Source organism: Odontesthes bonariensis, chromosome 22 (assembly GCF_027942865.1).
Source record: "Odontesthes bonariensis isolate fOdoBon6 chromosome 22, fOdoBon6.hap1, whole genome shotgun sequence".
Lineage (NCBI taxonomy): Eukaryota > Metazoa > Chordata > Actinopteri > Atheriniformes > Atherinopsidae > Odontesthes > Odontesthes bonariensis.
The window spans coordinates 1583416-1606129 of NC_134527.1; the positions used below are offsets into that span (position 1 = coordinate 1583416).

At 40.9% G+C, this 22714-nt stretch overlaps 2 protein-coding genes across 2 annotated transcripts; one reads left to right on the top strand and one right to left on the bottom strand.

The window, feature by feature from the left end:
- Window positions 1-562: 562 nt before the first annotated feature.
- On the top strand, window positions 563-13910 carry ndor1 (NADPH dependent diflavin oxidoreductase 1). Its single transcript, XM_075455293.1, has 15 exons — window positions 563-693; window positions 1881-2030; window positions 3334-3411; window positions 3937-4034; window positions 4131-4229; window positions 5113-5214; window positions 5311-5514; window positions 8307-8434; window positions 10163-10374; window positions 11736-11843; window positions 11917-12031; window positions 12193-12339; window positions 12417-12535; window positions 13379-13473; window positions 13627-13910. The coding sequence occupies exons 2-15, from the start codon at window positions 1896-1898 to the stop codon at window positions 13769-13771; spliced, it is 1785 nt and encodes a 594-aa protein (XP_075311408.1). The 5' UTR covers window positions 563-693; window positions 1881-1895; the 3' UTR covers window positions 13772-13910.
- Window positions 13911-16151: 2241 nt separating this feature from the next.
- On the bottom strand, window positions 16152-21932 carry ntmt1 (N-terminal Xaa-Pro-Lys N-methyltransferase 1). The gene is made up of 4 exons (XM_075456193.1): window positions 21824-21932; window positions 20153-20320; window positions 17622-17874; window positions 16152-16606 (listed from the first exon to the last, which is right to left on the bottom strand). Exons 2-4 carry the CDS (start codon window positions 20309-20311, stop codon window positions 16350-16352), a joined length of 669 nt encoding a protein of 222 aa, XP_075312308.1. The 5' UTR covers window positions 20312-20320; window positions 21824-21932; the 3' UTR covers window positions 16152-16349.
- Window positions 21933-22714: the final 782 nt, after the last annotated feature.

Sequence of the window (22714 nt, forward strand, 5' to 3'; positions counted from 1 at the left end):
TACTTCACCAAAAACTCACTTTTTTCAGTGTGCTGCACAGACGGCAACATCTGGAAACAAATTGAAACGTTCATCTTGAGAATTGAACCTGGAAAAAGAGCCACGCTGAATGTGGAAAAATGGAATTTTATGGAATATTTACAGGTACACGGTTCCTAAATTCCATTTTTATGAGTTTTAAAAAAAAAAAAATTTCCATTAAAAAAGTATCAAGACTGTGTTGTTGCTAAGGAAAAAAGTAATTCAGTACATCAGTTTTAATAAACGATGAAATGTTGCAATGAAAAGCATCAGTTTTTTAAAAACTCGTTTGAGATATTAAGTTTGGATCATTATTTAAAGGAAGCAGCGGGCTAAATAATTATGATTTCAAGCAAGGTTTTGATATTGAAGTTTTAATGTTCTAATCTTGAATATGAATGTGCGTGTTCGTGCGTATCTGTGTGTCTATATAAATGCAGTTCTGAGCAAAATCCAAAAATCTCCGATTTTTTGCGTAGGTCTTTAAATGCGCTTTCAAGAGCCAATAGCAGCGCGCACCGCGTGACGGACCTGCCGTAAAGTGTGCCGTAAACCGGTGGGAACAGTCGTAATCAGAATTCGCTTGCTGTAACTTAGATTAGTTATATTAGATGTATAAGTTATAGATGTTTTTAGCATTATTTATAGTCATAGTTCGGTAGGACACCAGCGGTAAGTTTCCGGTTCTCTCTTCTTCTGTGACACGAGAAAATTAAAACACGGAAGAATGTGTTTTATTATGTTTTGTTGATGGTCGGTTATCTAGCTAGGCTAACCACAGTGATAAAGTTAATAAATACCTTTACTGTAAACGGGATATACTGTCAGAATAATTATTGTAATTATTGGCTTAAAAAATAACTTTCTGGGCAAAAAGGAGACTTTATTATGTCACATGTTATGTTATCTGGACTGTATGATACTATAACTGTATGCTACTATCCTGTTAAAAACATTAGCCTACACGACCTGTAACAATTCCTCCTGCACATAACATGACATGTTACATGCATGGATGTATTATATTAACATGACATGTTACATGCATGGATGTATTATATTAACATGACATGTTACATGCATGGATGTATTATATTAACATGTCATCAAGTGAAATATGCGCACAGTGTGTTCAGTGAATTGACAACGCGTCCTCCCCACAGGCGGTCCTGGCTAGATTTAAACGCCCTGGGCGAACCATCCTCTTGCCCCCCCCCAAAAAAAAATTAAAAGACTTACCAACACAACAACATATTATATAATTATTATTATTTTATTATATGTAATCTGAAATACAAAAAGGTACAAAAGGAACTGAGAAAAAACACGATAAATAAACAAAATACAGAATATAAATATCAATCACAAATCCTTAAATAACCTCAAAATCCTAAAAAATAACCCGAAGAAAGCTAAAAAAATAAATAAATGCTACTCTATGGAGCATAAAAACAGATTCCTGCAGTTCTGATACCAACAGAGCTCAGACTGTAGCAGCTGTTTTCACCCTGTTTGCAGCTGGCATTAACATTAACTTTGTTGTGTTGCAAACACAAACCAGACCAGGTTGCCAATGTCTTTGGGTGAAATTAGCTGCATGACATGATGCCTCAATTCTAATTCTAGTTCAGCAAAACTGAAAATCAAATACAGTCGTAACTAATAGCAACATGTTAGCGAGAGGCTAACAGATAGCCTATAGCCTACGTCACTCATGTCACTCATGTCACTCATAGAAATCTGCATCCCTTTATCTTTTGCCCGTTTCTCCTCTTCTTCTCTTTCTAAACTGGGCACCTGATGGCTTCTTTGACCATGACGTTGTGTTTTTTAAGCTAACATTTGATTTGTCTGATCAGTTTCTTTCAGCCATAATGGCGCCTCCTGCTCTGCTCATCCTGTATGGCAGCCAGACGGGCACAGCTCAGGACACGGCCCAAAGGATCGCGCGGCAGGCAAAGAGGAGGTGGCTGAAGGTCCGAGTAATGCCTCTGGATAGCTACAATGTGGTATGTGTTTTTACTTAGTTTCAACATTTGATTTCAGTGCCACGAACATTAGTTTGTTGATCATATCTAACTCTTCAACCACCTCCAGATCTACCCGAGTGCTCACACTTTAAAACCTTTGACATTCTGTTACATCCCATAATGTACGGCACAATTCAACAACAAGGTGATTCAAAGTGCTTTACAGAGACATTAAAACAGTAGAAATAAAAAGCACGATTTAAATTTTAAACATAAAAAGAAAGAAATAAGAACAACAGATAAAATCAGTAGTTAAAATATGATTAGGACTGAGAGGTTCAGGAGGTCCTCTGTTCCCACAGCCATAAGGCTTTTTAACAGTGACTGCTGAGTTCTTCTCACATTTATTTATTTATTTATGTTCTAATTTACAATCATTGTAAATATTTTAATTTAATTTAATTCTTCTCAAATTGATTGATTTTTTTTTTTTTTTATTGATTTTTTTTTTTATTTAGTCATTTATTATTATTATTATTATTATTATTAGTTGTAGTATTTTTATTAGAATTGGTATTATTGTTGTTGTTAATATACAATCATTGTAAATATTAATAATTTAATTTAATTCTTCTCAAATTGATTTGATTTTTAAAAAAAAATTATTTAGTCATTTATTATTATTATTAGTTGTAGTATTTTTTTATTAGAATTGGTTTTATTGTTGTTGTTAATATACAATCATTGTAAATATAAATAATTTTTTGAGTTACTTGACTAATTTGAATTTCCCCCATTGGGGGATAAATAAAGTATTTTTCTATTTTCTATTTCTAATGAATCTGTCACAATCTGTCACATCACATGCATAACATGTAGAGTTAGTGTGGTGAAATAAACATGCATGGCTTCCAGTGGCACTGGGTCATTGGTCACAGGAGGCAGAAGCAGCTGAAGGGAAACGCTGGCTGCTGAGATTCAGCCAAAGTCCACAGGAATGAGCTTCACAGGGCAGAAGAACCAAAACACAAAGCAGCTAATATGCAGGATCTGAGTCAATGACATGATCTAAACATGACTGAGCTGCGTTTCACCTGCTGAACACCAAACCAGAGGCAGAAAGAGCCACAAACATCAGCTATGATGGCTGGTAAAGTGTCCCAAAGAAGGAAAGCTCTTGTTTGGTCATGTTCACGGGGCCCAGACACCAGGCAGCCGGTGCCTGGGAGGGATTAAGGTCCAGAGAGGAGTTCAGCTTCTGGTTGTTGATGAGAATCACACGGACACGCTGACACGCTGACATGCTGACATGCTGACATGCGTATTTTCTTCCATTTCACAGGCCGGCCTGATCTCAGAGTCTCTGGTTGTGTTTGTTTGTGCCACCGCTGGACAAGGAGACCCTCCGGACAATATGAAGGTAAAAACAGACCAAGAAGAGAGAAAAGGTGCGATGCACAGGGAGGAGCATCATTTACTGTAATAAACACCAGTCAGCCATTATGAGCACCTGCTTCATGCTGAATAATGTTGAAAGGATGGGAAAATGTTTGTTTGTACGAGATATGAATAAAGAAAACCGTTTTCTTTGGAGATTAGACTCACTGAGGCATCATGTTGGTGGACATGAAGGAATGAAGGATATATAACAGAGGAACCACCCATAAGTCACCCCATTATCAGTCTTTTTGTCGGGCCCACTGCTGTGTGACTTAAAGGGACAGTTCGCCTCTTCTGACATGAAGCTGTATGACATCCCATATCAGCAACATCATTTCTGAACATCTTCTTACCCCCTGCTGCGTCCTGTGAGCAGAGTTCCAGCCTCGTTTTGGTGTTGATGAAGGTAGTCCGGCTAGTTGGCTAACTAAAGAGGCGAACTATCCCTTTAACACAATTAAATCCATTGTGTTAAAAAGTAATTGTGTGTCTCGTGTCTTCACAGAGTTTCTGGAGGTTTCTCTTTAAGAAGTCTTTACCTGTCGGCTCTCTGAGCCGGCTGGACTGCGCAGTGTTGGGCCTGGGGGACTCCTCCTATCCAAAGTCAGTCCTTTTTTTTTGCATCTGCAGCTCTGCCGTATATTCAGTACGATTTAGATTTTAGACTTCTGTAAAAGAATCAATCGCTTTATGTTTTAGGTTCAATTTTGTGGCGAAGAAGCTCCACAAGCGTCTCCTGCAGCTGGGGGCCAGCTCTGTGATGCCTGTGGGGCTGGCAGACGATCAGCATGACCTGGGGTAAGATCCGGGTCCCAACTGTTCCAATCATCTGTCAGCAGCAGGAGAGGAACTGTGGGGTGGGGTTTATTCAGATCCCATTTAGATTCAACTTTTATGCTGAATAAAGGCCAAAACCAGAGCCAGAATAAAGATTTTAACACTGCTGTGATGTGTTCAGATCTCTTAGTCCGGGTTAAAACTCCAGCAGCAGCGTTCTGGATGAGCTGCAGATGTTTAATGCTCTTTGTGGGAAGTCCAGTTAAAAGAGCGTTACAGTGATGGAGTAAATTACAGGATTATTTCAGGAAGTATTCACGACAACATGTCTGCTGTGTCTTTGGTTCACAGCTTTAAAATCTTTACTCTGGCTTCAAGTCAGTCACAGAATAGATTTTAAAAGCCTGCTGATGGTTTACAATCTGTGATCTGTTCAGAGAATATAAAGCCAGCAGAGCTCTTAGATCCAAGGACTCAGGTCAGCTGGTCCAGTCCAGAGTCCAGACTAAACATGGAGAAGCAGCATTTAGCTGTTATGCTGCAAACAAGTGGAACAAACTGCCAGTGGAGATTAAACTCTCACCAAATGGAGACATTTTTAAATCCAGGTTAAAGACATTTCTGTTCTCATGTGTCTATGCATGAAATCTGCACGCTATCTTTGAACTTATCTGGACTGTTGCTCGTTTTTAATCATTTAAATGATTTTATTTGTTTCTCTTTATATTCTTTTAATCATTTAAATGATTTTATTTGTTTCTCTTTAAATTCTTTTTTGTATTTTAATGCTTCTTCCACTCCCTGCTGCAATGCTTTTATTTTATGTAAAGCACTTTGAACTGTTTGTACATGAAATGTACTACAAATAAATTTGATTTGATTTGTTACTTTATGTCTTAAACAGGCAGGACGCAGTGATCGACCCGTGGCTCGCAGCGTTCTGGGACAAAGTGCTGGCTCTGTACCCGTCTCTGGCCGCCGCCGCCCCTCTGAGGGAGGATGAGCCGTGAGTGATGCCTCACAGCGCCTCACTCTTCACTTCTAACAGCCCGTGTTGTCAGTATGTCGTCGGTAACTGGATAACTCGCCCTTTCTGCCGCAGACTCCCTCCAACGTGCAGTTTCCTCTTCCTGGATGATGAGACAGAGAAGACGGATGACCGGCTGAGGATCAGCGTGGAGCAAACCGTGCCCTCCCAGGCTCGTCCTTTTCCTGCCAGAATGCTGTTCAACAGGAGGGTTACGGAGCCGTCGCACTTCCAGGACGTGAGACTCATCGAGTTCGACATCACCGGCTCCAACATTGAGTGAGTAACGTCGAGCACTTCCAGATTTTAACGTGAAAGTAAGGCTGTGTTCAAAACCGCCTACTACATACTGCATACTACATACTACATACTGCATACTACATACTGCATACTGCATACTGTATACTGCATACTACATACTTCCATACTACATACTGCATACTACATACTGCATACTGCATACTACATACTGCATACTTACATACTACATACTGCATACTATATACTGCATACTGCATACTACATACTGCATACTGCATACTACATACTACATACTGCATACTACATACTACATACTACATACTGCATACTACATACTGCATACTTCCATACTACATACTGCATACTACATACTACATACTGCATACTACATACTGCATACTACATACTGCATACTATATACTGCATACTGCATACTACATACTGCATACTGCATACTACATACTACATACTGCATACTACATACTACATACTACATACTGCATACTACATACTGCATACTTCCATACTACATACTACATACTGCATACTACATACTGCATACTGCATACTACATACTACATACTGCATACTATATACTGCATACTGCATACTACATACTGCATACTACATACTGCATACTGCATACTACATACTACATACTGCATACTACATACTACATACTACATACTGCATACTACATACTGCATACTTCCATACTACATACTGCATACTACATACTGCATACTGCATACTGCATACTACATACTACATACTGCATACTACATACTGCATACTACATACTACATACTGCATACTACATACTGCATACTGCATACTGCATACTACATACTACATACTACATACTGCATACTACATACTGCATACTACATACTGCATACTGCAAACTACATACTGCATACTACATACTGCATACTGCATACTGCATACTACATACTACATACTACATACTGCATACTACATACTGCATACTACATACTGCATACTGCAAACTACATACTGCATACTACATACTGCATACTGCATACTGCATACTACATACTACATACTACATACTGCATACTACATACTGCATACTGCAAACTACATACTGCATACTACATACTGCATACTACATACTACATACTACATACTACATACTGCATACTACATACTGCATACTACATACTGCATACTGCAAACTGCATACTACATACTACATACTGCATACTATATACTGCATACTGCATACTACATACTGCATACTACATACTGCATACTGCATACTACATACTACATACTGCATACTGCAAACTACATACTGCATACTACATACTGCATACTGAATACTGCATACTACATACTGCATACTACATACTACATACTACATACTGCATACTGCATACTACATACTACATACTGCATACTGCATACTACATACTGCATACTACATACTGCATACTACATACTGCATACTACATACTGCATACTTCCATACTACATACTGCATACTACATACTGCATACTGCATACTACATACTACATACTGCATACTACATACTACATACTGCATACTGCATACTACATACTGCATACTGCATACTACATACTACATACTGCATACTGCATACTGCATACTACATACTGCATACTACATACTACATACTGCATACTACATACTGCATACTGCATACTACATACTGCATACTACATACTACATACTGCATACTGCATACTACATACTGCATACTACATACTGCATACTACATACTGCATACTACATACTACATACTGCATACTGCATACTACATACTACATACTGCATACTACATTCTGCATACTGCATACTACATACTGCATACTGCATACTACATACTACATACTGCATACTACATTCTGCATACTGCATACTACATACTGCATACTACATACTACATACTACATTCTGCATACTACATACTGCATACTTCCATACTACATACTGCATACTGCATACTACATACTGCATACTACATACTGCATACTACATACTACATACTGCATACTACATTCTGCATACTACATACTGCATACTACATACTACATACTGCATACTACATACTGCATACTACATACTGCATACTGCATACTACATACTGCATACTGCATACTACATACTACATACTGCATACTACATACTGCATACTACATACTGCATACTGCATACTACATACTCATCGATCAGACAGTATGCAGAGCGTTTACCCACAATGCATTTCGCTCCTGCCCGAGCCGAAATCAGCCGGCCTGAAGCTGATTTCTCTTAAGCTCTAAACTCTGTAAACTTTAGCAACATTTGAAACATTTTCAGGTGAGAAAGTAGTCGTTTAGATCCCCAACGTGTTGGAAACCTGACAAAATACCGGCTGTTTACAATTTTGTTCCCACAAATTCGGCGCTACTAAAGCTAGCCGCAGTGAGCTAACGCACTTCCGGTTATTTTCACAAAATAAAATACCCGTTGCCTTTTATCATAGGGAAAGCCATTACGATACAATTGGTGCTTTTGTTTTGAAAACAGGAAGTGAACCTACCCTCGTTGTAGCTAGCTTGAAACTGCCGTTTTGACAGGAAATGACGATCGGCGACGTTACGTTACGTTGCATCTTGGGTAGTTTGAGTATGAGTAGTAACCTCATGATGCATACCCAACATTTAGGAGAATCTAGTATGCAAGTTAGTACGAGTAGTAGGAGAAGTATGCGGTTTAGAACACAGCCTAAGTGTTGCTGGAGCTGAGCCCTCATCTCTGTAGCTCTGATTTCTCTGAGCAGGTTTGCTGCTGGAGACGTGGTGATGATGCGTCCCTGTAATGCAGCCGAGGATGTGCAGCAGTTCTGTCAGCTGCTGCGGTTGGACCCAGAGGCCAGCTTCACTCTCAGTGCCGCGGACAAGGCTGCAGGTACATCTGAGGGATATTTCCACAATTTTGATGCTTCGCCTGGTCTTTAAAGCGCTAAAAACTAATTATTTCTGAAGGTTTTCCAACTCAGGACAAAACACCCAGTTTATTCAAATCATTTTCTGTAGATGAAACACTCAACTTCCCTGTGTTGGTCTCACCTAATATTAGGGCTGGGCAACCATTAAAATGTTTAATCTAATTAATCTCATGATTTCCCTGATTAATCACGATTAATCGCATTTGTACGCAGAATCCAAAAATGAATCCAAAAGTAGTGTATAGCTTTTAGCATTTAGCTTTATTTTAAATGTGCTGCCATATGAATGAAAGTGCCATAACATTTGTTGTGCAAACACACTTTTAACATCAGCATCTTTCTGTAGTTTTTATGTAGAAGCCTCGCTCCACTGTCTGTTTCCTTGAATGACTTGCTGCTATCAGTTGTGTGTTTTGCCTTTAAGTGATATTTTAGACTGGAACTACTACGCTGAGAAGACAATTCAACTTGGCAGTGTTTACAGATGACTTTGGTTCTGTCGACTCCGCCGTCTGGAAGAACTTTAACATGAAAATGGCCGAGTAAAAGTTCCGTACCCTTCTCCATGTTTGGTGGATCCGCCGATTACTTTCTTTTCCTGTTCCACAGCAGACAGCAGCAGACTTTTACAAAATAAAAGCCTGTGAGCAACAGACTTTTACAAAATAAAAGCCTGTGAGCAACAGACTTTTACAAAATAAAAGCCTGTGAGCAACAGACTTTTACAGAATAAAAGCCTGTGAGCAACAGACTTTTACAAAATAAAAGCCTGTGAGCAACAGACTTTTACAAAATAAAAGCCTGTGAGCAACAGACTTTTACAAAATAAAAGCCTGTGAGCAGCAGACTTTTACAAAATAAAAGCCTGTGAGCAACAGACTTTTACAGAATAAAAGCCTGTGAGCAGTAGACTTTTACAAAATAAAAGCCTGTTGTAACAGACTTTTACAAAATAAAAGCCTGTGAGCAGCAGACTTTTACAGTAATAGAATAACTAATAAAAACTGCGTTAATGCACGATAAAATATTTATCAGCGTTAAATAATTATTGAGTTAACGCGATAATAACGAGTTAACTCGCCCAGCCCTATAAGTAATATTAGGTTTACAGCACACTGAGGTTGGAAATGAGCTTTCTGTCACTGCTAGGAGCTCATTTACGTGGCACAGCAACCAGGGCTGTGTGTGTGTATCCAGTAATTAACTGTAACTCAGGCTGTGGCATGTTGATATGTTTTGGAGTATTCGATGTAATTCAGCTCATTGCCTTGTGGAATTGTAATTGAATTGGTTCCAATAGTTAAGAAAAGAAGTGAATCTCTGGCTGGACGGTGACCACACGTCTGCTTTAAACAAACTTTACCTGGATGTGCCTAAATGCAGGCTGAAAACGAAAGGCCATCAAGCTTTTGCAGCGGCTGCCCCTTAACTTTGGAATGGGTTACCATGGTTACCGCTGCATATTTGTTCATCAGAAACTCTGGAAATGTTTAAAACAACTCTTAAAACCCACCTTTTCTCCCAGACTTTCAGACCTGGGTGTTTTTATCTCTTGCTGAATTTCTTTGTTAAATGCATCTGTTGGATTTTATTGTTATTTATTTATGTAAAGCACTTTGGCCAGCCCGGGTTGTTGTAAGGTGCTGTATAAATAAACGTGACCTTGACCTTTATTGGTGTCCTCTCAGTTCCAGCTCGGCTTCCTCGGCCCTGCACCGTACGCCACCTGGTGGAGAGCTACCTGGACATCGCCGCCGTGCCCCGCCGCTCCTTCTTTGAGCTGCTGTCCACCTTCGCCACCAACGAGCTGGAGCGGGAGAAGCTGGCGGAGTTCAGCTCGGCGGCGGGCCAGGACGAGCTGCTCAGCTACTGCAACCGCCCCAGGCGCACCGCCCTGGAGGTGACGGATCCGATTCAGTGCATAGAAATACCCTCAGCACAGTGTTTTAATAGTTATTAAGTTCCTGTTTCTCTTTATTATTATTATTATTATTCCGCCAGTTTTTGGCACCTAACTATCATTTTTGCTGTTTTTAACTTTTACACTTTTTAAGATATTCAACTTTTATTAAAATTTTCCCATCATTCAAATGAATGGAAACTGCTTTCAGCTCTTCCAAATCATCTCCCTCTTTCCAACCTAACTACTTCTGCATGCTTTCAGCTGGAGACACCATTCAAACTTTAAATGGGTCACAAGACATTCAGCTATTACCAATTGTTTCAGCTTTTTCAAATCTTCAGCCAGCTTTGAAATATGACAGTTTCAAAAACATGAACATTTTTGCTCCTTCTTGATTTTTATGAATGAGCACACAGCTGAGTGCGTGCTGATAAGTTTCAAATTTTTCAGTTTTTTCAAACAAATACCTCCAATTTTCATACAGTTTAACTTAGAGAAGCAAGTTATACATTAAAATGTAAGAAAAATTGTCCTCTTTCGGCCAATGTAACTACTAAAGAGCTCACATTTACAGAATTTCAGCTATGAGCCTTGAACTGAGATCAACCTCTCAAATTCTCTGACTACACTGGAAAAAATGTCCCTCCAAAAATAAGTAAAAAAGCAACAAATAAAAGACGTTTTTGCTTGAAATAAGCAAAAAATCTGCCAATGGAACTAGTGAAAATCGGCTTGTAAAGATTTCTTGAAATAAGATGTGATATTTAGGACTTTTGAGTTAAAATTGATCTTGAAATTAGCTTAAAAACCTCTTCAAATGAAAAAAAAAGCTTGTTTCATGTGAAATCCGACTCAAAACAATTTGTTTTCAAGACTTTTTCACTTAACAAGATATTCCAGATGTCTTGTCTTCAAACAAGTCCCTATATCTGGCTGAAATGGTGCTTGTTAGGCAGTTGTGTCTTACATTAAGTGTAATGAGAGACTCAATGAGACAAATATACTTGGTCAGATTTAGATTTTTTCCAGTGTAACTCCAATGTTAAGTTTGGTAGTAACAAAAATCCCAAAATCCCTTCAACCAATACCTCAGCAACAGTTTTTCCTGCTAAAATTGAACTATTTTCAGCTTTTTTAGCACGATCAGCTGTCCCCATTCAGCTCATAAGCATTCTCACTGCTGTTTCTAGTTCTCTTTCACTTTCTGCCATCTTTTTTGTGGCCGTTTATACTATAAGTGGATGATAACAGAGCTCTCAGCCTCAGAGGATGATGGTGTGGACCCCGGATATTCTGTTCTGTCGGTCCCAGGAGGAAAAAGAGTGTAAATCCCTGTTCCGTCTGTGGTTCTGCTGCAGGTTCTGGCAGACTTTCCACACACCACAGCAGAACTCAAAGTGGACTATCTCCTGGACCTTTTCCCTGAGATCCAGCCCCGCTCCTTCTCCATCGCCTCCTCTCTGAAGGTAACACATGAACAGCTGCTGTAAAGAACGATGTGTCGGCGCGTATAAGAAGCAGGAACCCTCTTCTGCTCAGGCTCATCCGCACAGGGTGCAGATCCTCGTGGCTGTGGTGCAGTACAAAACCAAAATGCACAAACCCAGAAGAGGCCTCTGCTCCACCTGGTTGGCCTCGCTGGACCCCACACAAGGTCTGTTACAGCTTATAGAAGTGAAATCGGATGTTTTTATACTCTGATTTCTGACTGATTTCATCCAAACAGGCGACAGTTGGACCAGTTCTCTGACCAGAGAGTGAAAACTGTTCTCTGTTTGAGTCGATAAAGATTTAAAATTGCCGGTTTTATTTCAGGGGAGGTGTTTGCTCCTCTGTGGGTGAAGAAGGGAAGTCTGAGGTTCCCCACAGAAAGGGAGACGCCTGTGATCATGGTGGGGCCTGGAACAGGAGTGGCGCCCTTCAGGGCGGCCTTACAGGAGAGGAGCGTAGAGGGGAAAAAGGGTGAGTCTCCGTCTCTGCTGTGCGCGTCAGTTTCCTCTCCACCATCTGATGCTCCTCCATCATCTCCCCTGTTTCAGCCAACGTGCTGTTCTTCGGCTGCCGCTCCGAGTCCAAAGACTTCTACTTCAGCTCAGAGTGGGAGCGGATGATGGAGGCCGAGCACATGCTACTCTTCACTGCTTTCTCTCGGGATCAGGTGAGAATATTCCTGTTGTGCACGGGATGGAAACGCTCAATGCTGCTCAGAGATGCTAACCTGTGAGGGTGCTATCCTGTGACTGTGCTAACCTGTGAGGATGCTAACCTGTGAGGATGCTAACCTGTGAGGATGCTAACCTGTGAGGGTGCTAACCTGTGAGGGTGCTAACCTGTGAGGATGCTAACCTGTGAGGATGCTAACCTGTGAGAATGCTAACCTGTGAGGATGCTAACCTGTGAGGATGCTAACCTGTGAGGGTGCTAACCTGTGAGGATGCTAACCTGTGAGGGTGCTAACCTGTGAGAATGCTAACCTGTGAGGATGCTAACCTGTGAGGGTGCTAACCTGTGAGGATGCTAACCTGTGAGGGTGCTAACCTGTGAGAATGCTAACCTGTGAGAATGCTAACCTGTGAGGATGCTAAGCTGTGAGGGTGCTAACCTGTGAGGGTGCTAACTGTGAGGATGCTAAGCTGTGAGGGTGCTAACCTGTGAGGATGCTAACCTGTGAGGATGCTAACTGTGAGGATGCTAAGCTGTGAGGGTGCTAACCTGTGAGGATGCTAACCTGTGAGGGTGCTAACCTGTGAGGGTGCTAACCTGTGAGGATGCTAACCTGTGAGGATGCTAACCTGTGAGGGTGCTAACCTGTGAGGGTGCTAACTGTGAGGATGCTAACCTGTGAGGATGCTAACCTGTGAGGATGCTAAGCTGTGAGGGTGCTAACCTGTGAGGGTGCTAACTGTGAGGATGCTAAGCTGTGAGGATGCTAAGCTGTGAGGATGCTAAGCTGTGAGGATGCTAAGCTGTATGCTAACCTGTGACCTGTGACCCTGCTCAGGAGGAGAAGGTATACGTGCAGCACCGTGTGAGGGAGAACGCCGCGCTGCTGTGGGACCTGATCGCCAACAAAGGCGCCTGCTTTTACATCGCCGGGTGAGTCCAGAGCATTAAAGCTTCTGTTTCCTGTTATTCATGAAGCTCATCGAGTCAGGCCATCCTCAAATACATCCTTAAATTGCGTGTAAGACTTGTTTCTACTAAAGGAAATAAAGATGAAAGAATAAAACTGAGCCTGTTCCCGCGCAGCAATGCCAAAGAGATGCCGGCCAGCGTGTGCGATGCTCTGAAGGACGCCTTCCAGCAGGAGGGGCGGATGTCCGCCGAGGAAGCTGAGCAGCTGCTGGCGGCCATGGAGAAGACGGGCCGGCTGCAGAGGGAGACCTGGGCCTGATCAAACCTCAGAACTCCTGCGCTCACATTCTGCTGGATCTACATGATGCCCCCATTAATATGTCAGCAGGGGGCGTGTATAAAACTTACTGCTGATATGATTCTGATTTAACTTCTAATAAACCATCTTAATCTGCAAACTGTCCCAGAGAGGTTTCAGCTGGTGTTGGTCTCACTGCTTCCTCGTTGACCTGCTGCAACGAGTCTGATGTATTTATTTATTTAATAATAATAATTTTATTTATATAGCACCTTTCATACATAAAATGTAGCTCAAAGTACTTTACAAATAAGATCAATATCCAAAATGAATAAAGTAAAACGACCACAAGAACAACAAAATAGAGCACAATAGAGAAACAACAAATGTAATATACAAATAGTAATAATAATAATAATAATAGAATCCATAAAACTAGTAGAAGGCGAGGGTGTATAGATGTGTTTTTAGCTGCTTTTTAAAGTTTGTAATATCTGTTGACTGACGAATATACACTGGTAGAAAGTTCCAGATTATTGGTGCATAAAAACAGAAAGCAGCTTCACCCATCTTTTTATATTTCATCCAAGGAACACTTAATAAAGTAGCACCTGATGATCTTAGAGCTCGATTTGGAACATATTCTGTGAGCAGTTCTGAAATGTACTTAATGTAGTTAAAGGAAATATTCCCCAACAAGGCTGGATCAAACTGATGGTTTAACCTTCAAATGTTTCTCATTTCAGGAGTTTTAAAGGGATAAAACATCAAAGTAGAACATTTGGATTGTTCCAGAATCTCAAGTTTAAGTTGACAGAAATATTTCTTAAAGAAATACTGAATCACTGTTTGTGACATTTGATCTTTTTGTCGTCTTTAGAGCAGAAATATAGAAATAAAGCTTCAGCCTTAATGCAGGTTTCAGATGCTTCAACACACCTGATTCAGATCAGTGCATCATTCACAGGTTTGTGCAGAACTTAATCTTTAGAACGGATCCATTTCATCATCAACAGATGAGCGGTGGACTCTGAAAGCACCGTTAGAGGACGGCTCCCCCTACAGGTACCAGGATGGAACGCCACCTTGGGACTTTTATCATGTTAAGGAGGCAACAAAAATGTCGTGGAGCCGGAATCTAAAGTCAGAACCAGAGTATTTGGGCCCAGGAACGTCCATAATAAAGGTCGGTGCATAATAAAGTTTTAGGGTTCACAAACTTCGCCATCAGTGTATCAGTTGATCTTTTACTGCATCTTTCCTGAGGTTAACGCCTCAGGCCGACAGCAGCCTGCATCAGATGGTTTAATGTGCACACATCCATGTTGGATGAAGCCTGCAGCGGAGAGAACGTGAGCTGTTTAATCTGTTTAATCTGCTGTTCACTATGAAAAGTAAGAACAATATAAATCTTTTTATTTGTCAGATAAAACTGTACAAACTTGAAAACACACACACACACACACACACACACACACACACACAGTTCCTCCAGGACAGACGTGCACACACTTCAGTGCTCTACTTTAACGACGGTCTGCATTAAAGGGATAGTTCGCCTCTTTTGACATGAAGCTGTGTAACATCCCATATCAGCAGCATCATTTCTGAACATCTTCTTACCCCCTGCTGCGTCCTGTGAGCAGAGTTCCAGCCTCGTTTTGGTGTTGATGAAGGTAGTCCGGCTAGTTGGCTGGGGTTTAAAAAATAAAGCGTTTTGCTTCTCAAAACAATATGCGTTCAACAGAGTAATACATTTGCATCACAAAATGGTTCTCCAGGAAAAAGTCAGACCTCACAATCGCTTGGCCCTATTTTCTCTCCGGCTAGCGCCATGTATAAAATATATTTTATGAAAATATTATATTTTTTATAATATTTGATCAAATATTATATTATTTTAATATATTAAAATATATTGTTATTTTAATAATATAATAAGTAGTAGTTTATTATTATTATTTGATATTATTTATTAAATGATAAAATATTATTAAATAATAAATAAATAGTAAATAATTTATTAAATAATAAATTAAATTCGTATCACTACCTGCAGCTGTGCAGACCGAAGTGCAGAGCGAGCAGTCCCCTGCTTCCGAGCAGCAAACACCGTAACAGGCGCGGCTGTTGGCAGGCGGCAGCAGGCAGTGATACGAAGAGAGAGAAAATAGGGCCAAGAGATTGTGAGGTCTGACTTTTTCCTGGAGAACCATTTTGTGATGCAAATGTATTACTCTGTTGAACGCATATTGTTCTGAGAAGCAAAACGCTTTATTTTTTAAACCCCAGCCAACTAGCCGGACTACCTTCATCAACGCCAAAACGAGGCTGGAACTCTGCTCACAGGACGCAGCAGGGGGTAAGAAGATGTTCAGAAATGATGTTGCTGATATGGGATGTTACACAGCTTCATGTCAAAAGAGGCGAACTATCCCTTTAAGAAGGGATTTAATGTTTGTGCGGAGCAGAGAAATGTTACGCAGAGCGACTGGAAGTTTGTCGATGACGCAGCAGAGTTAGAAAAACAGCCGCGCTGCGTAACCGTGCTCCTGGCTGGTAAAAATGATAGAAAAGCCTTCCCTCCTGCCCTCGTCCTCTATCTGAGAGCCAGAGTGTGCACTTGGTATATCTCCTTTGGGAAGTTAGTTTGTTGCTCCTCGCTGATGATTCGGAGGCCCGCTCGGCCCACCAGGCTGCGAACTATTTCCAGGTCGCGGCACATGCTGCTGTCCACCTCGTCCGGGACCACGCCTTCATACGACACATTGTCTTTGATGACGATGAGGCCGTTGGGCCGCAGCGCTTTCCGGCAGCGGCGCAGGAACTCTATCAAATGATCGTCTGTCAGGTGGCCTGAGGGGGAAACAGCAAAGTTTAAAGAAGAAGGACTGAGGAGTTCTGCTGAAGCAGCAGCAAAACCACAGAATAAGAATCAGACATCAGGTTTTACCAGCACTGAGCTGAAAATAAAGGCTGTGTTCCAAACCGCATACTTCTCCTACTACTCCTACTAACTTTCTGAGTTAGTATGTGAGTTTGAGTAAGCGAGAAGTTCCCGGATTCATGCTAGATTCTCCTAAATGTTGGGTATGCATCATGAGGTTACTACTCATACTCAAACTACCCAAGATGCAACGTAACGTGACGTCGCCGATCGTCATTTCCTGTCAAAACGGCAGTTTCAAGCTAGCTACAACGAGGGTAGGTTCACTTCCTGTTTTCAAAACAAAAGCACCAATTGTATGGTAATGGCTTTCCCTATGATAAAAGGCAACGGGTATTTTATTTTGTGAAAATAACCGGAAGTGCGTTGCTCACTGCAGCTAGCTATAGTAGCGCCGAATTCGTGGGAACCAAATTGTAAACAGCCGGTATTTTGTCAGGTTTTCAACACGTTGGGGATCTAAACGACTACTTTCTCACCTGAAAATGTTTCAAATGTTGCTAAAGTTTACAGAGTTTAGAGCTTAAGGGAAATCAGCTTCAGGCCGGCTGATTTCGGCTCGGGCAGGAGCCAAATGCATTGTGGGTAAACACTCTGCATACTGTCTGATCAATGTAGTATGCCGTTTGCAAGTATGCAGTATGCAGTATGCAGTATGTAGTATGCAGTATGTAGTATGCAGTATGTAGTATGTAGTATGCAGTATGCAGTATGCAGTATGCAGTATGTAGTATGTAGTATGTAGTATGCAGTATGCAGTATGCAGTATGTAGTATGCAGTATGTAGTATGCAGTATGTAGTATGCAGTATGTAGTATGCAGTATGCAGTATGCAGTATGTAGTATGTAGTATGCAGTATGCAGTATGCAGTATGCGGTTTCAAACACAGCCAAAGACTCATCCTGTCACTGCGTCAGACTCACCGATGACCCACTGAATCCAGATGACATCATAGCGTCCACCCTCCGGCACGAATTCCTGCAGGCCGCAGCAGAAGTAGTTCCCCACCCTCTGGGCCTCCTCTCCCAGGTACGGCTTGGCTTTGTCCAGGAACTCCTGCGTCACGTCCACCATGTCCACGACTTTGAACAGCGGCAGCAGCAGGCGCTTGGTGATCCTCCCAATGCCCGCGCCGCAGTCCAGGGCGCAGTCTGCGCCCGTCTTCCCCTCCCCGTCCTGCAGAGGACACAACACAGTTAGCTGGGAAAAAATGGCTGAGATACGAGCTGCTGATCAGATTCTGGCTCAGATTTCTGTAATTATCTTAAAAAAAGAGGAGTAAAAACTGTTACCACCTGGGTTTGACTAAAGGAACGATCAGCTTCAGCTGGTCAGCTCCAGGCTCAAAAAAATGAGGTCAGAGAGTGTATTGAGTGTACTGGATCACCTTCTTTTCCAGGATTCATTGAGTTCAAATAGTGAAGGAGCGTAAAACATCGTTTTCCCACCTGGATTAGCTACCAGAGGCCATGTGGTTATCAAAGTGACGACATAACAAGAGCATGCCGTAATTAGAGCTAAATGGGGACCAACAAAGTATCGCCATGTGGCATGTTTTGGCCCGGGAATGAATAAGGATTAATACAATGTCTCAAATAAGACTCACAATCAAGATGTGTTAATGTTTTGCTCGGATAGAAGATGAAATATTCAGCTCAACATGAGTTGTAGCAAAGAGCCCAGCAGAGAACATGCTGCTCACAGGCTTGGTATGTGGGTGTGTGCAGCCCAGATGGCAGCGGAGTATCCGTTCTTCCACAGTTAATGTTCACAGCTAATGTTCACAGAGAGGACGGTCACTGTGTCGTTATGTTACGCAGTGGAACGATCTTAGGATGATGTCAGGACAGCTGAGTCTCTGCCCATCTTTGGCCGCAGGCTGAAACCCATCTCTGCAGGAAACACTACCCAGATCTGCCCTCTGAGGACATCACCTGTTTCCTCCCAGCTCCTTACGCACTGATTTGGTTCCTAAATTGTCTTTTTTTCCCCCATTTGTCCCGGCACCTAACTTACCGCACTTACTCTAGCACTAGTTATGCTCTTAGCTGTTTGGTTTTGGAAGGATGCACTTATGATTTCTTGTGACCTGAAGTTCTTCTGCCTACCGATGTTGTAAGTTATTGTAAGTCGCTTTGGATAAAACCGTCTGCAGAATGACCGTAATGTAATGTAACGTAATGCAATGCAATGTAACGTAACGCAATGTAACGTAACGCAATGTAAAGTAACGCGATGTAACGTAACGCAATGTAATGTAACGCAATGTAACGTAACGCAATGTAACGTAACGCGATGTAATGTAACGCAATGTAACGTAACGCAATGTAAAGTAACGCGATGTAACGTAATGTAACGTAACGCGATGTAACGTAACGCAATGTAACGTAACGCGATGTAACGTAACATAATGTAACGTAACACAATGTAACGTAACGCAATGTAACGTAGCGCAATGTAACGCAACGTAACGTAATGTAACGTAACGCAATGTAACGTAACGCAATGTAACGTAACGCGATGTAACGTAACGCAATGTAACGTAACGCGATGTAACGTAACATAATGTAACGTAACGCGATGTAACGTAACATAATGTAACGTAACACAATGTAACGTAACGCAATGTAACGTAGCGCAATGTAACGCAACGTAACGTAATGTAACGTAACGCGATGTAACGTAACGCGATGTAACGTAACGCGATGTAACGTAATGTAACGTAACGCAATGTAATGTAACGTAACATAACGCAATGTTACGTAACGCAATGTAACGTAACGTAACGCAATGTAACGTAACGTAACGTAACGCGATGTAACGTAACGCGATGTAACGTAACGCGATGTAACGTAACGCAATGTAACGTAATGTAACGTGATGTAACGCAATGTAACGTAACGCGATGTAACGTAACGCAATGTAACGTAACGTAACGTAACGCAATGTAACGTAACGCAATGTAACGTAACGTAACGCAATGTAACGTAACGCAATGTAACGCGATGTAACGTAACGCGATGTAACGTAACGCGATGTAACGTAACGCAATGCAACGTAACGTAATGTAACGCAATGTAACGTAACGTAACGCGATGTAACGTAACGTGATGTAACGTAACGTAACGCAATGTAACGTAACGTGATGTAACGTAACGTAACGTAATGTAACGAAACATAATGTAATGTAACGTGATGTAATGTAACGTAATGTAACATAACGTAACGTAACGTAACGTAATGTAACGTAACGTAATGTAACTTAACGAAACGTAACGTAACGTAGACTTTTAAATGTGACTCAAAGTTTTAAGTTTGCAGCTTTCAGGACATCTTTACAGGAGAATGTCAGCTTCATATCACCCACAGAAAAGCAGAAATACAATAATTAATAATAATAAGAACAGATCTGAGAAATTAACTGTATTCTAATTTAAAGTGGCTGCCATCTTACACCGAGGAACTTCTTCAGGAAAGCCTTGGATCCATTAATGTCGATGCTGGAGATGCTGCCGTAACCTCCCAGCATGCCGTCCACTGTGGGGGGGACGTCCTTCCAGTAGTCCTCAGCATTGGAGTAAAAGGTGGTCTGGTCCTCTGCTATGTCCCCCATCCTGTTGCACTTCACAGTAAAAACACGACTCAGTCACTGGACAAGCTTTATACACTAAGCACCCTCGTTATTAATATGACATGAGGCTGAAAATCCCAGGTCAGAACCTTCTGAGTTAATTTATAATGTAAAGAAGTGGAAATTATATCCAAGAGTCAAACTTACCCTGAAATAATGAAACCAAGTTAGAGCTAAAGTATGAATCTCTTTGCTTTTTAAGCTTTTATCTGTAAACTGCTGGCTGTTTATTCATACGAGTAAAGTTTGGAACTGTTCCACAGCTGTGGAAACTCAATCCTCTGCCGTAATTAAAGGGCTCCTTTGCTGTTTTAAGAGAACCTGGTGCTCATCAGCTGCTGCGCATGTGAGGCAGCAGACCTGCTCACAGCCAAGTGGCCACATTACAGCCGCTCAGCTGTCATCGACCATCTTGTGATCGGGACAGGGGTGACACGTTTCCACAACACACAGGGAACCGGCAGAGGCTGGAAGGTGGATTTCTGAGCCTACTTTTACCATCATTAGCATGATCAAAAAATCCATACACCAGTGTGTTTAATCAGGTTTAATATGTCTGTAGTAAACACCTCATCTCACAGCACAGAGCACACAGACTGGGATTCACACCATTTAACTGTTAAAGGCTCTGATAGTTTTTTTTTGTTAATACAACTTTATTTTGCTTTACAAGATGCAAAAACAGTGCAAAAACATGACAAGTATCATTAATAATAAATGAAGAACAAATAAGCATACCAAAATAAATACATACATAAGTAGTTTAAATAATAAATGGAGAGAGAGAATATACCAGGGGACATGAACAATAAGGATTACACTGAGTTAAAGATTTCAAAGTGGGAGACTAGATTTATAGTTTTGATAGCTTTCTTGTTACTAGAGGAGGAAATTGACTTGAAATACTTCTGGAGTTCTATCATGAAAGCACAAAAATTGGGTTTCACTTTGGCGAATTTACATTTGTGGATGTAATACTTAGCAAGAATTAAAATGAGATTAATTAAAATATATTCTTTTTCAGTGGGAGCATCACTCTTTATAAAACCAAAAATGATGCTTAAAATCACAGCATATATTATCTAAAATAAATCTACAAATATCTTGCCACAGCTTACGGGTATAAATGCTCTGATAGTATTTTTTTTTTTTTTTTTAATGGTCATAGTAAAAACCAGCTCCCAAAGCTCAGTGACGTCATATTCACTCAATGCACGTGGAAAGTTGAGGACACGCATAACCTAGAAATGACACATTAAGCTAACTTCGATCTAAATAACATCTATCTGTTAAGGCAGACTTTAAACAGTAGGTCAGCTTTCACCCTCACAGTTAAAACTCGTTTTTTTTTATGTTCATTACAACATAAGTAAGCTTTGGAGGCCCTGCGACGCGCAAACTTATTAATATCTGACTAACTGAGCCGATCAGCTGGTTAGAGCCGCCATCCCCCGTAAAACTCTGTGATTCAGGCCGATAAATAACGACACTAACCTGGTCCTCTGTCGCCGGCAGGTCCCGCTACCCCTCGTCCGCCCGGTGTCTGGAACTCACTTTTCTATTTGAGACCATCGCTGAACGGGCGGCACGTCATTTCCTTATTTGGTTCAAGGGCGAAGAAGCTATGACAGCGCCCTCTGCTGGCTGGCACCAGGACACCACATTCCTCTGCGCTTTAACGACACAGATCTCGCACAGCGCCCTCTGCTGGCTGTTGATTGACACAACTCCCCACATTCCTCTGCACTTTCTTCTTTTTCTTTCCTACCTCCAGATATAGAAAAAAAAAATTGAAGGATCTTAAATGCACAAGATAAAAAAAGGGGATAAATAATAATAATAATAATAAAAAATAAATAAAAAACAAGGAGAAAATAAAAGGTAAGTCCATTCTAAACAGTTACAAGCGGTTAGGACAGGTTAAGATTTTCTATGAGTGTGTATAATTTATCTGCATGGGGATTATTTATATGTTTCAGACATTTTTGTAACGAGGATATATCATTTTTTAATGCAAGCCATGAAGGTGGGGATTTGGCATATCGACATTTGTAAATACTGTATAATATCTAGTAACGATGATGAGGTTATTTACCAAGAACTCTGTTTTTTTAAAACTGTTGCCCCGGAATCAGCAGTGACATCAGTGATCCATGATTTATTATGTTGTTCTGGATATGTTCCATGATTTATTATGTTGTTCTGGATATGATTTATTATGTTGTTCTGGATATGTTCCATGATTTATTATGCTGTTCTGGATATGTTCCATGATTTATTATGTTGTTCTGGATATGTTCCATGATTTATTATGCTGTTCTGGATATGATCCATGATTTATTATGTTGTTCTGGATATGATTTATTATGTTGTTCTGGATATGTT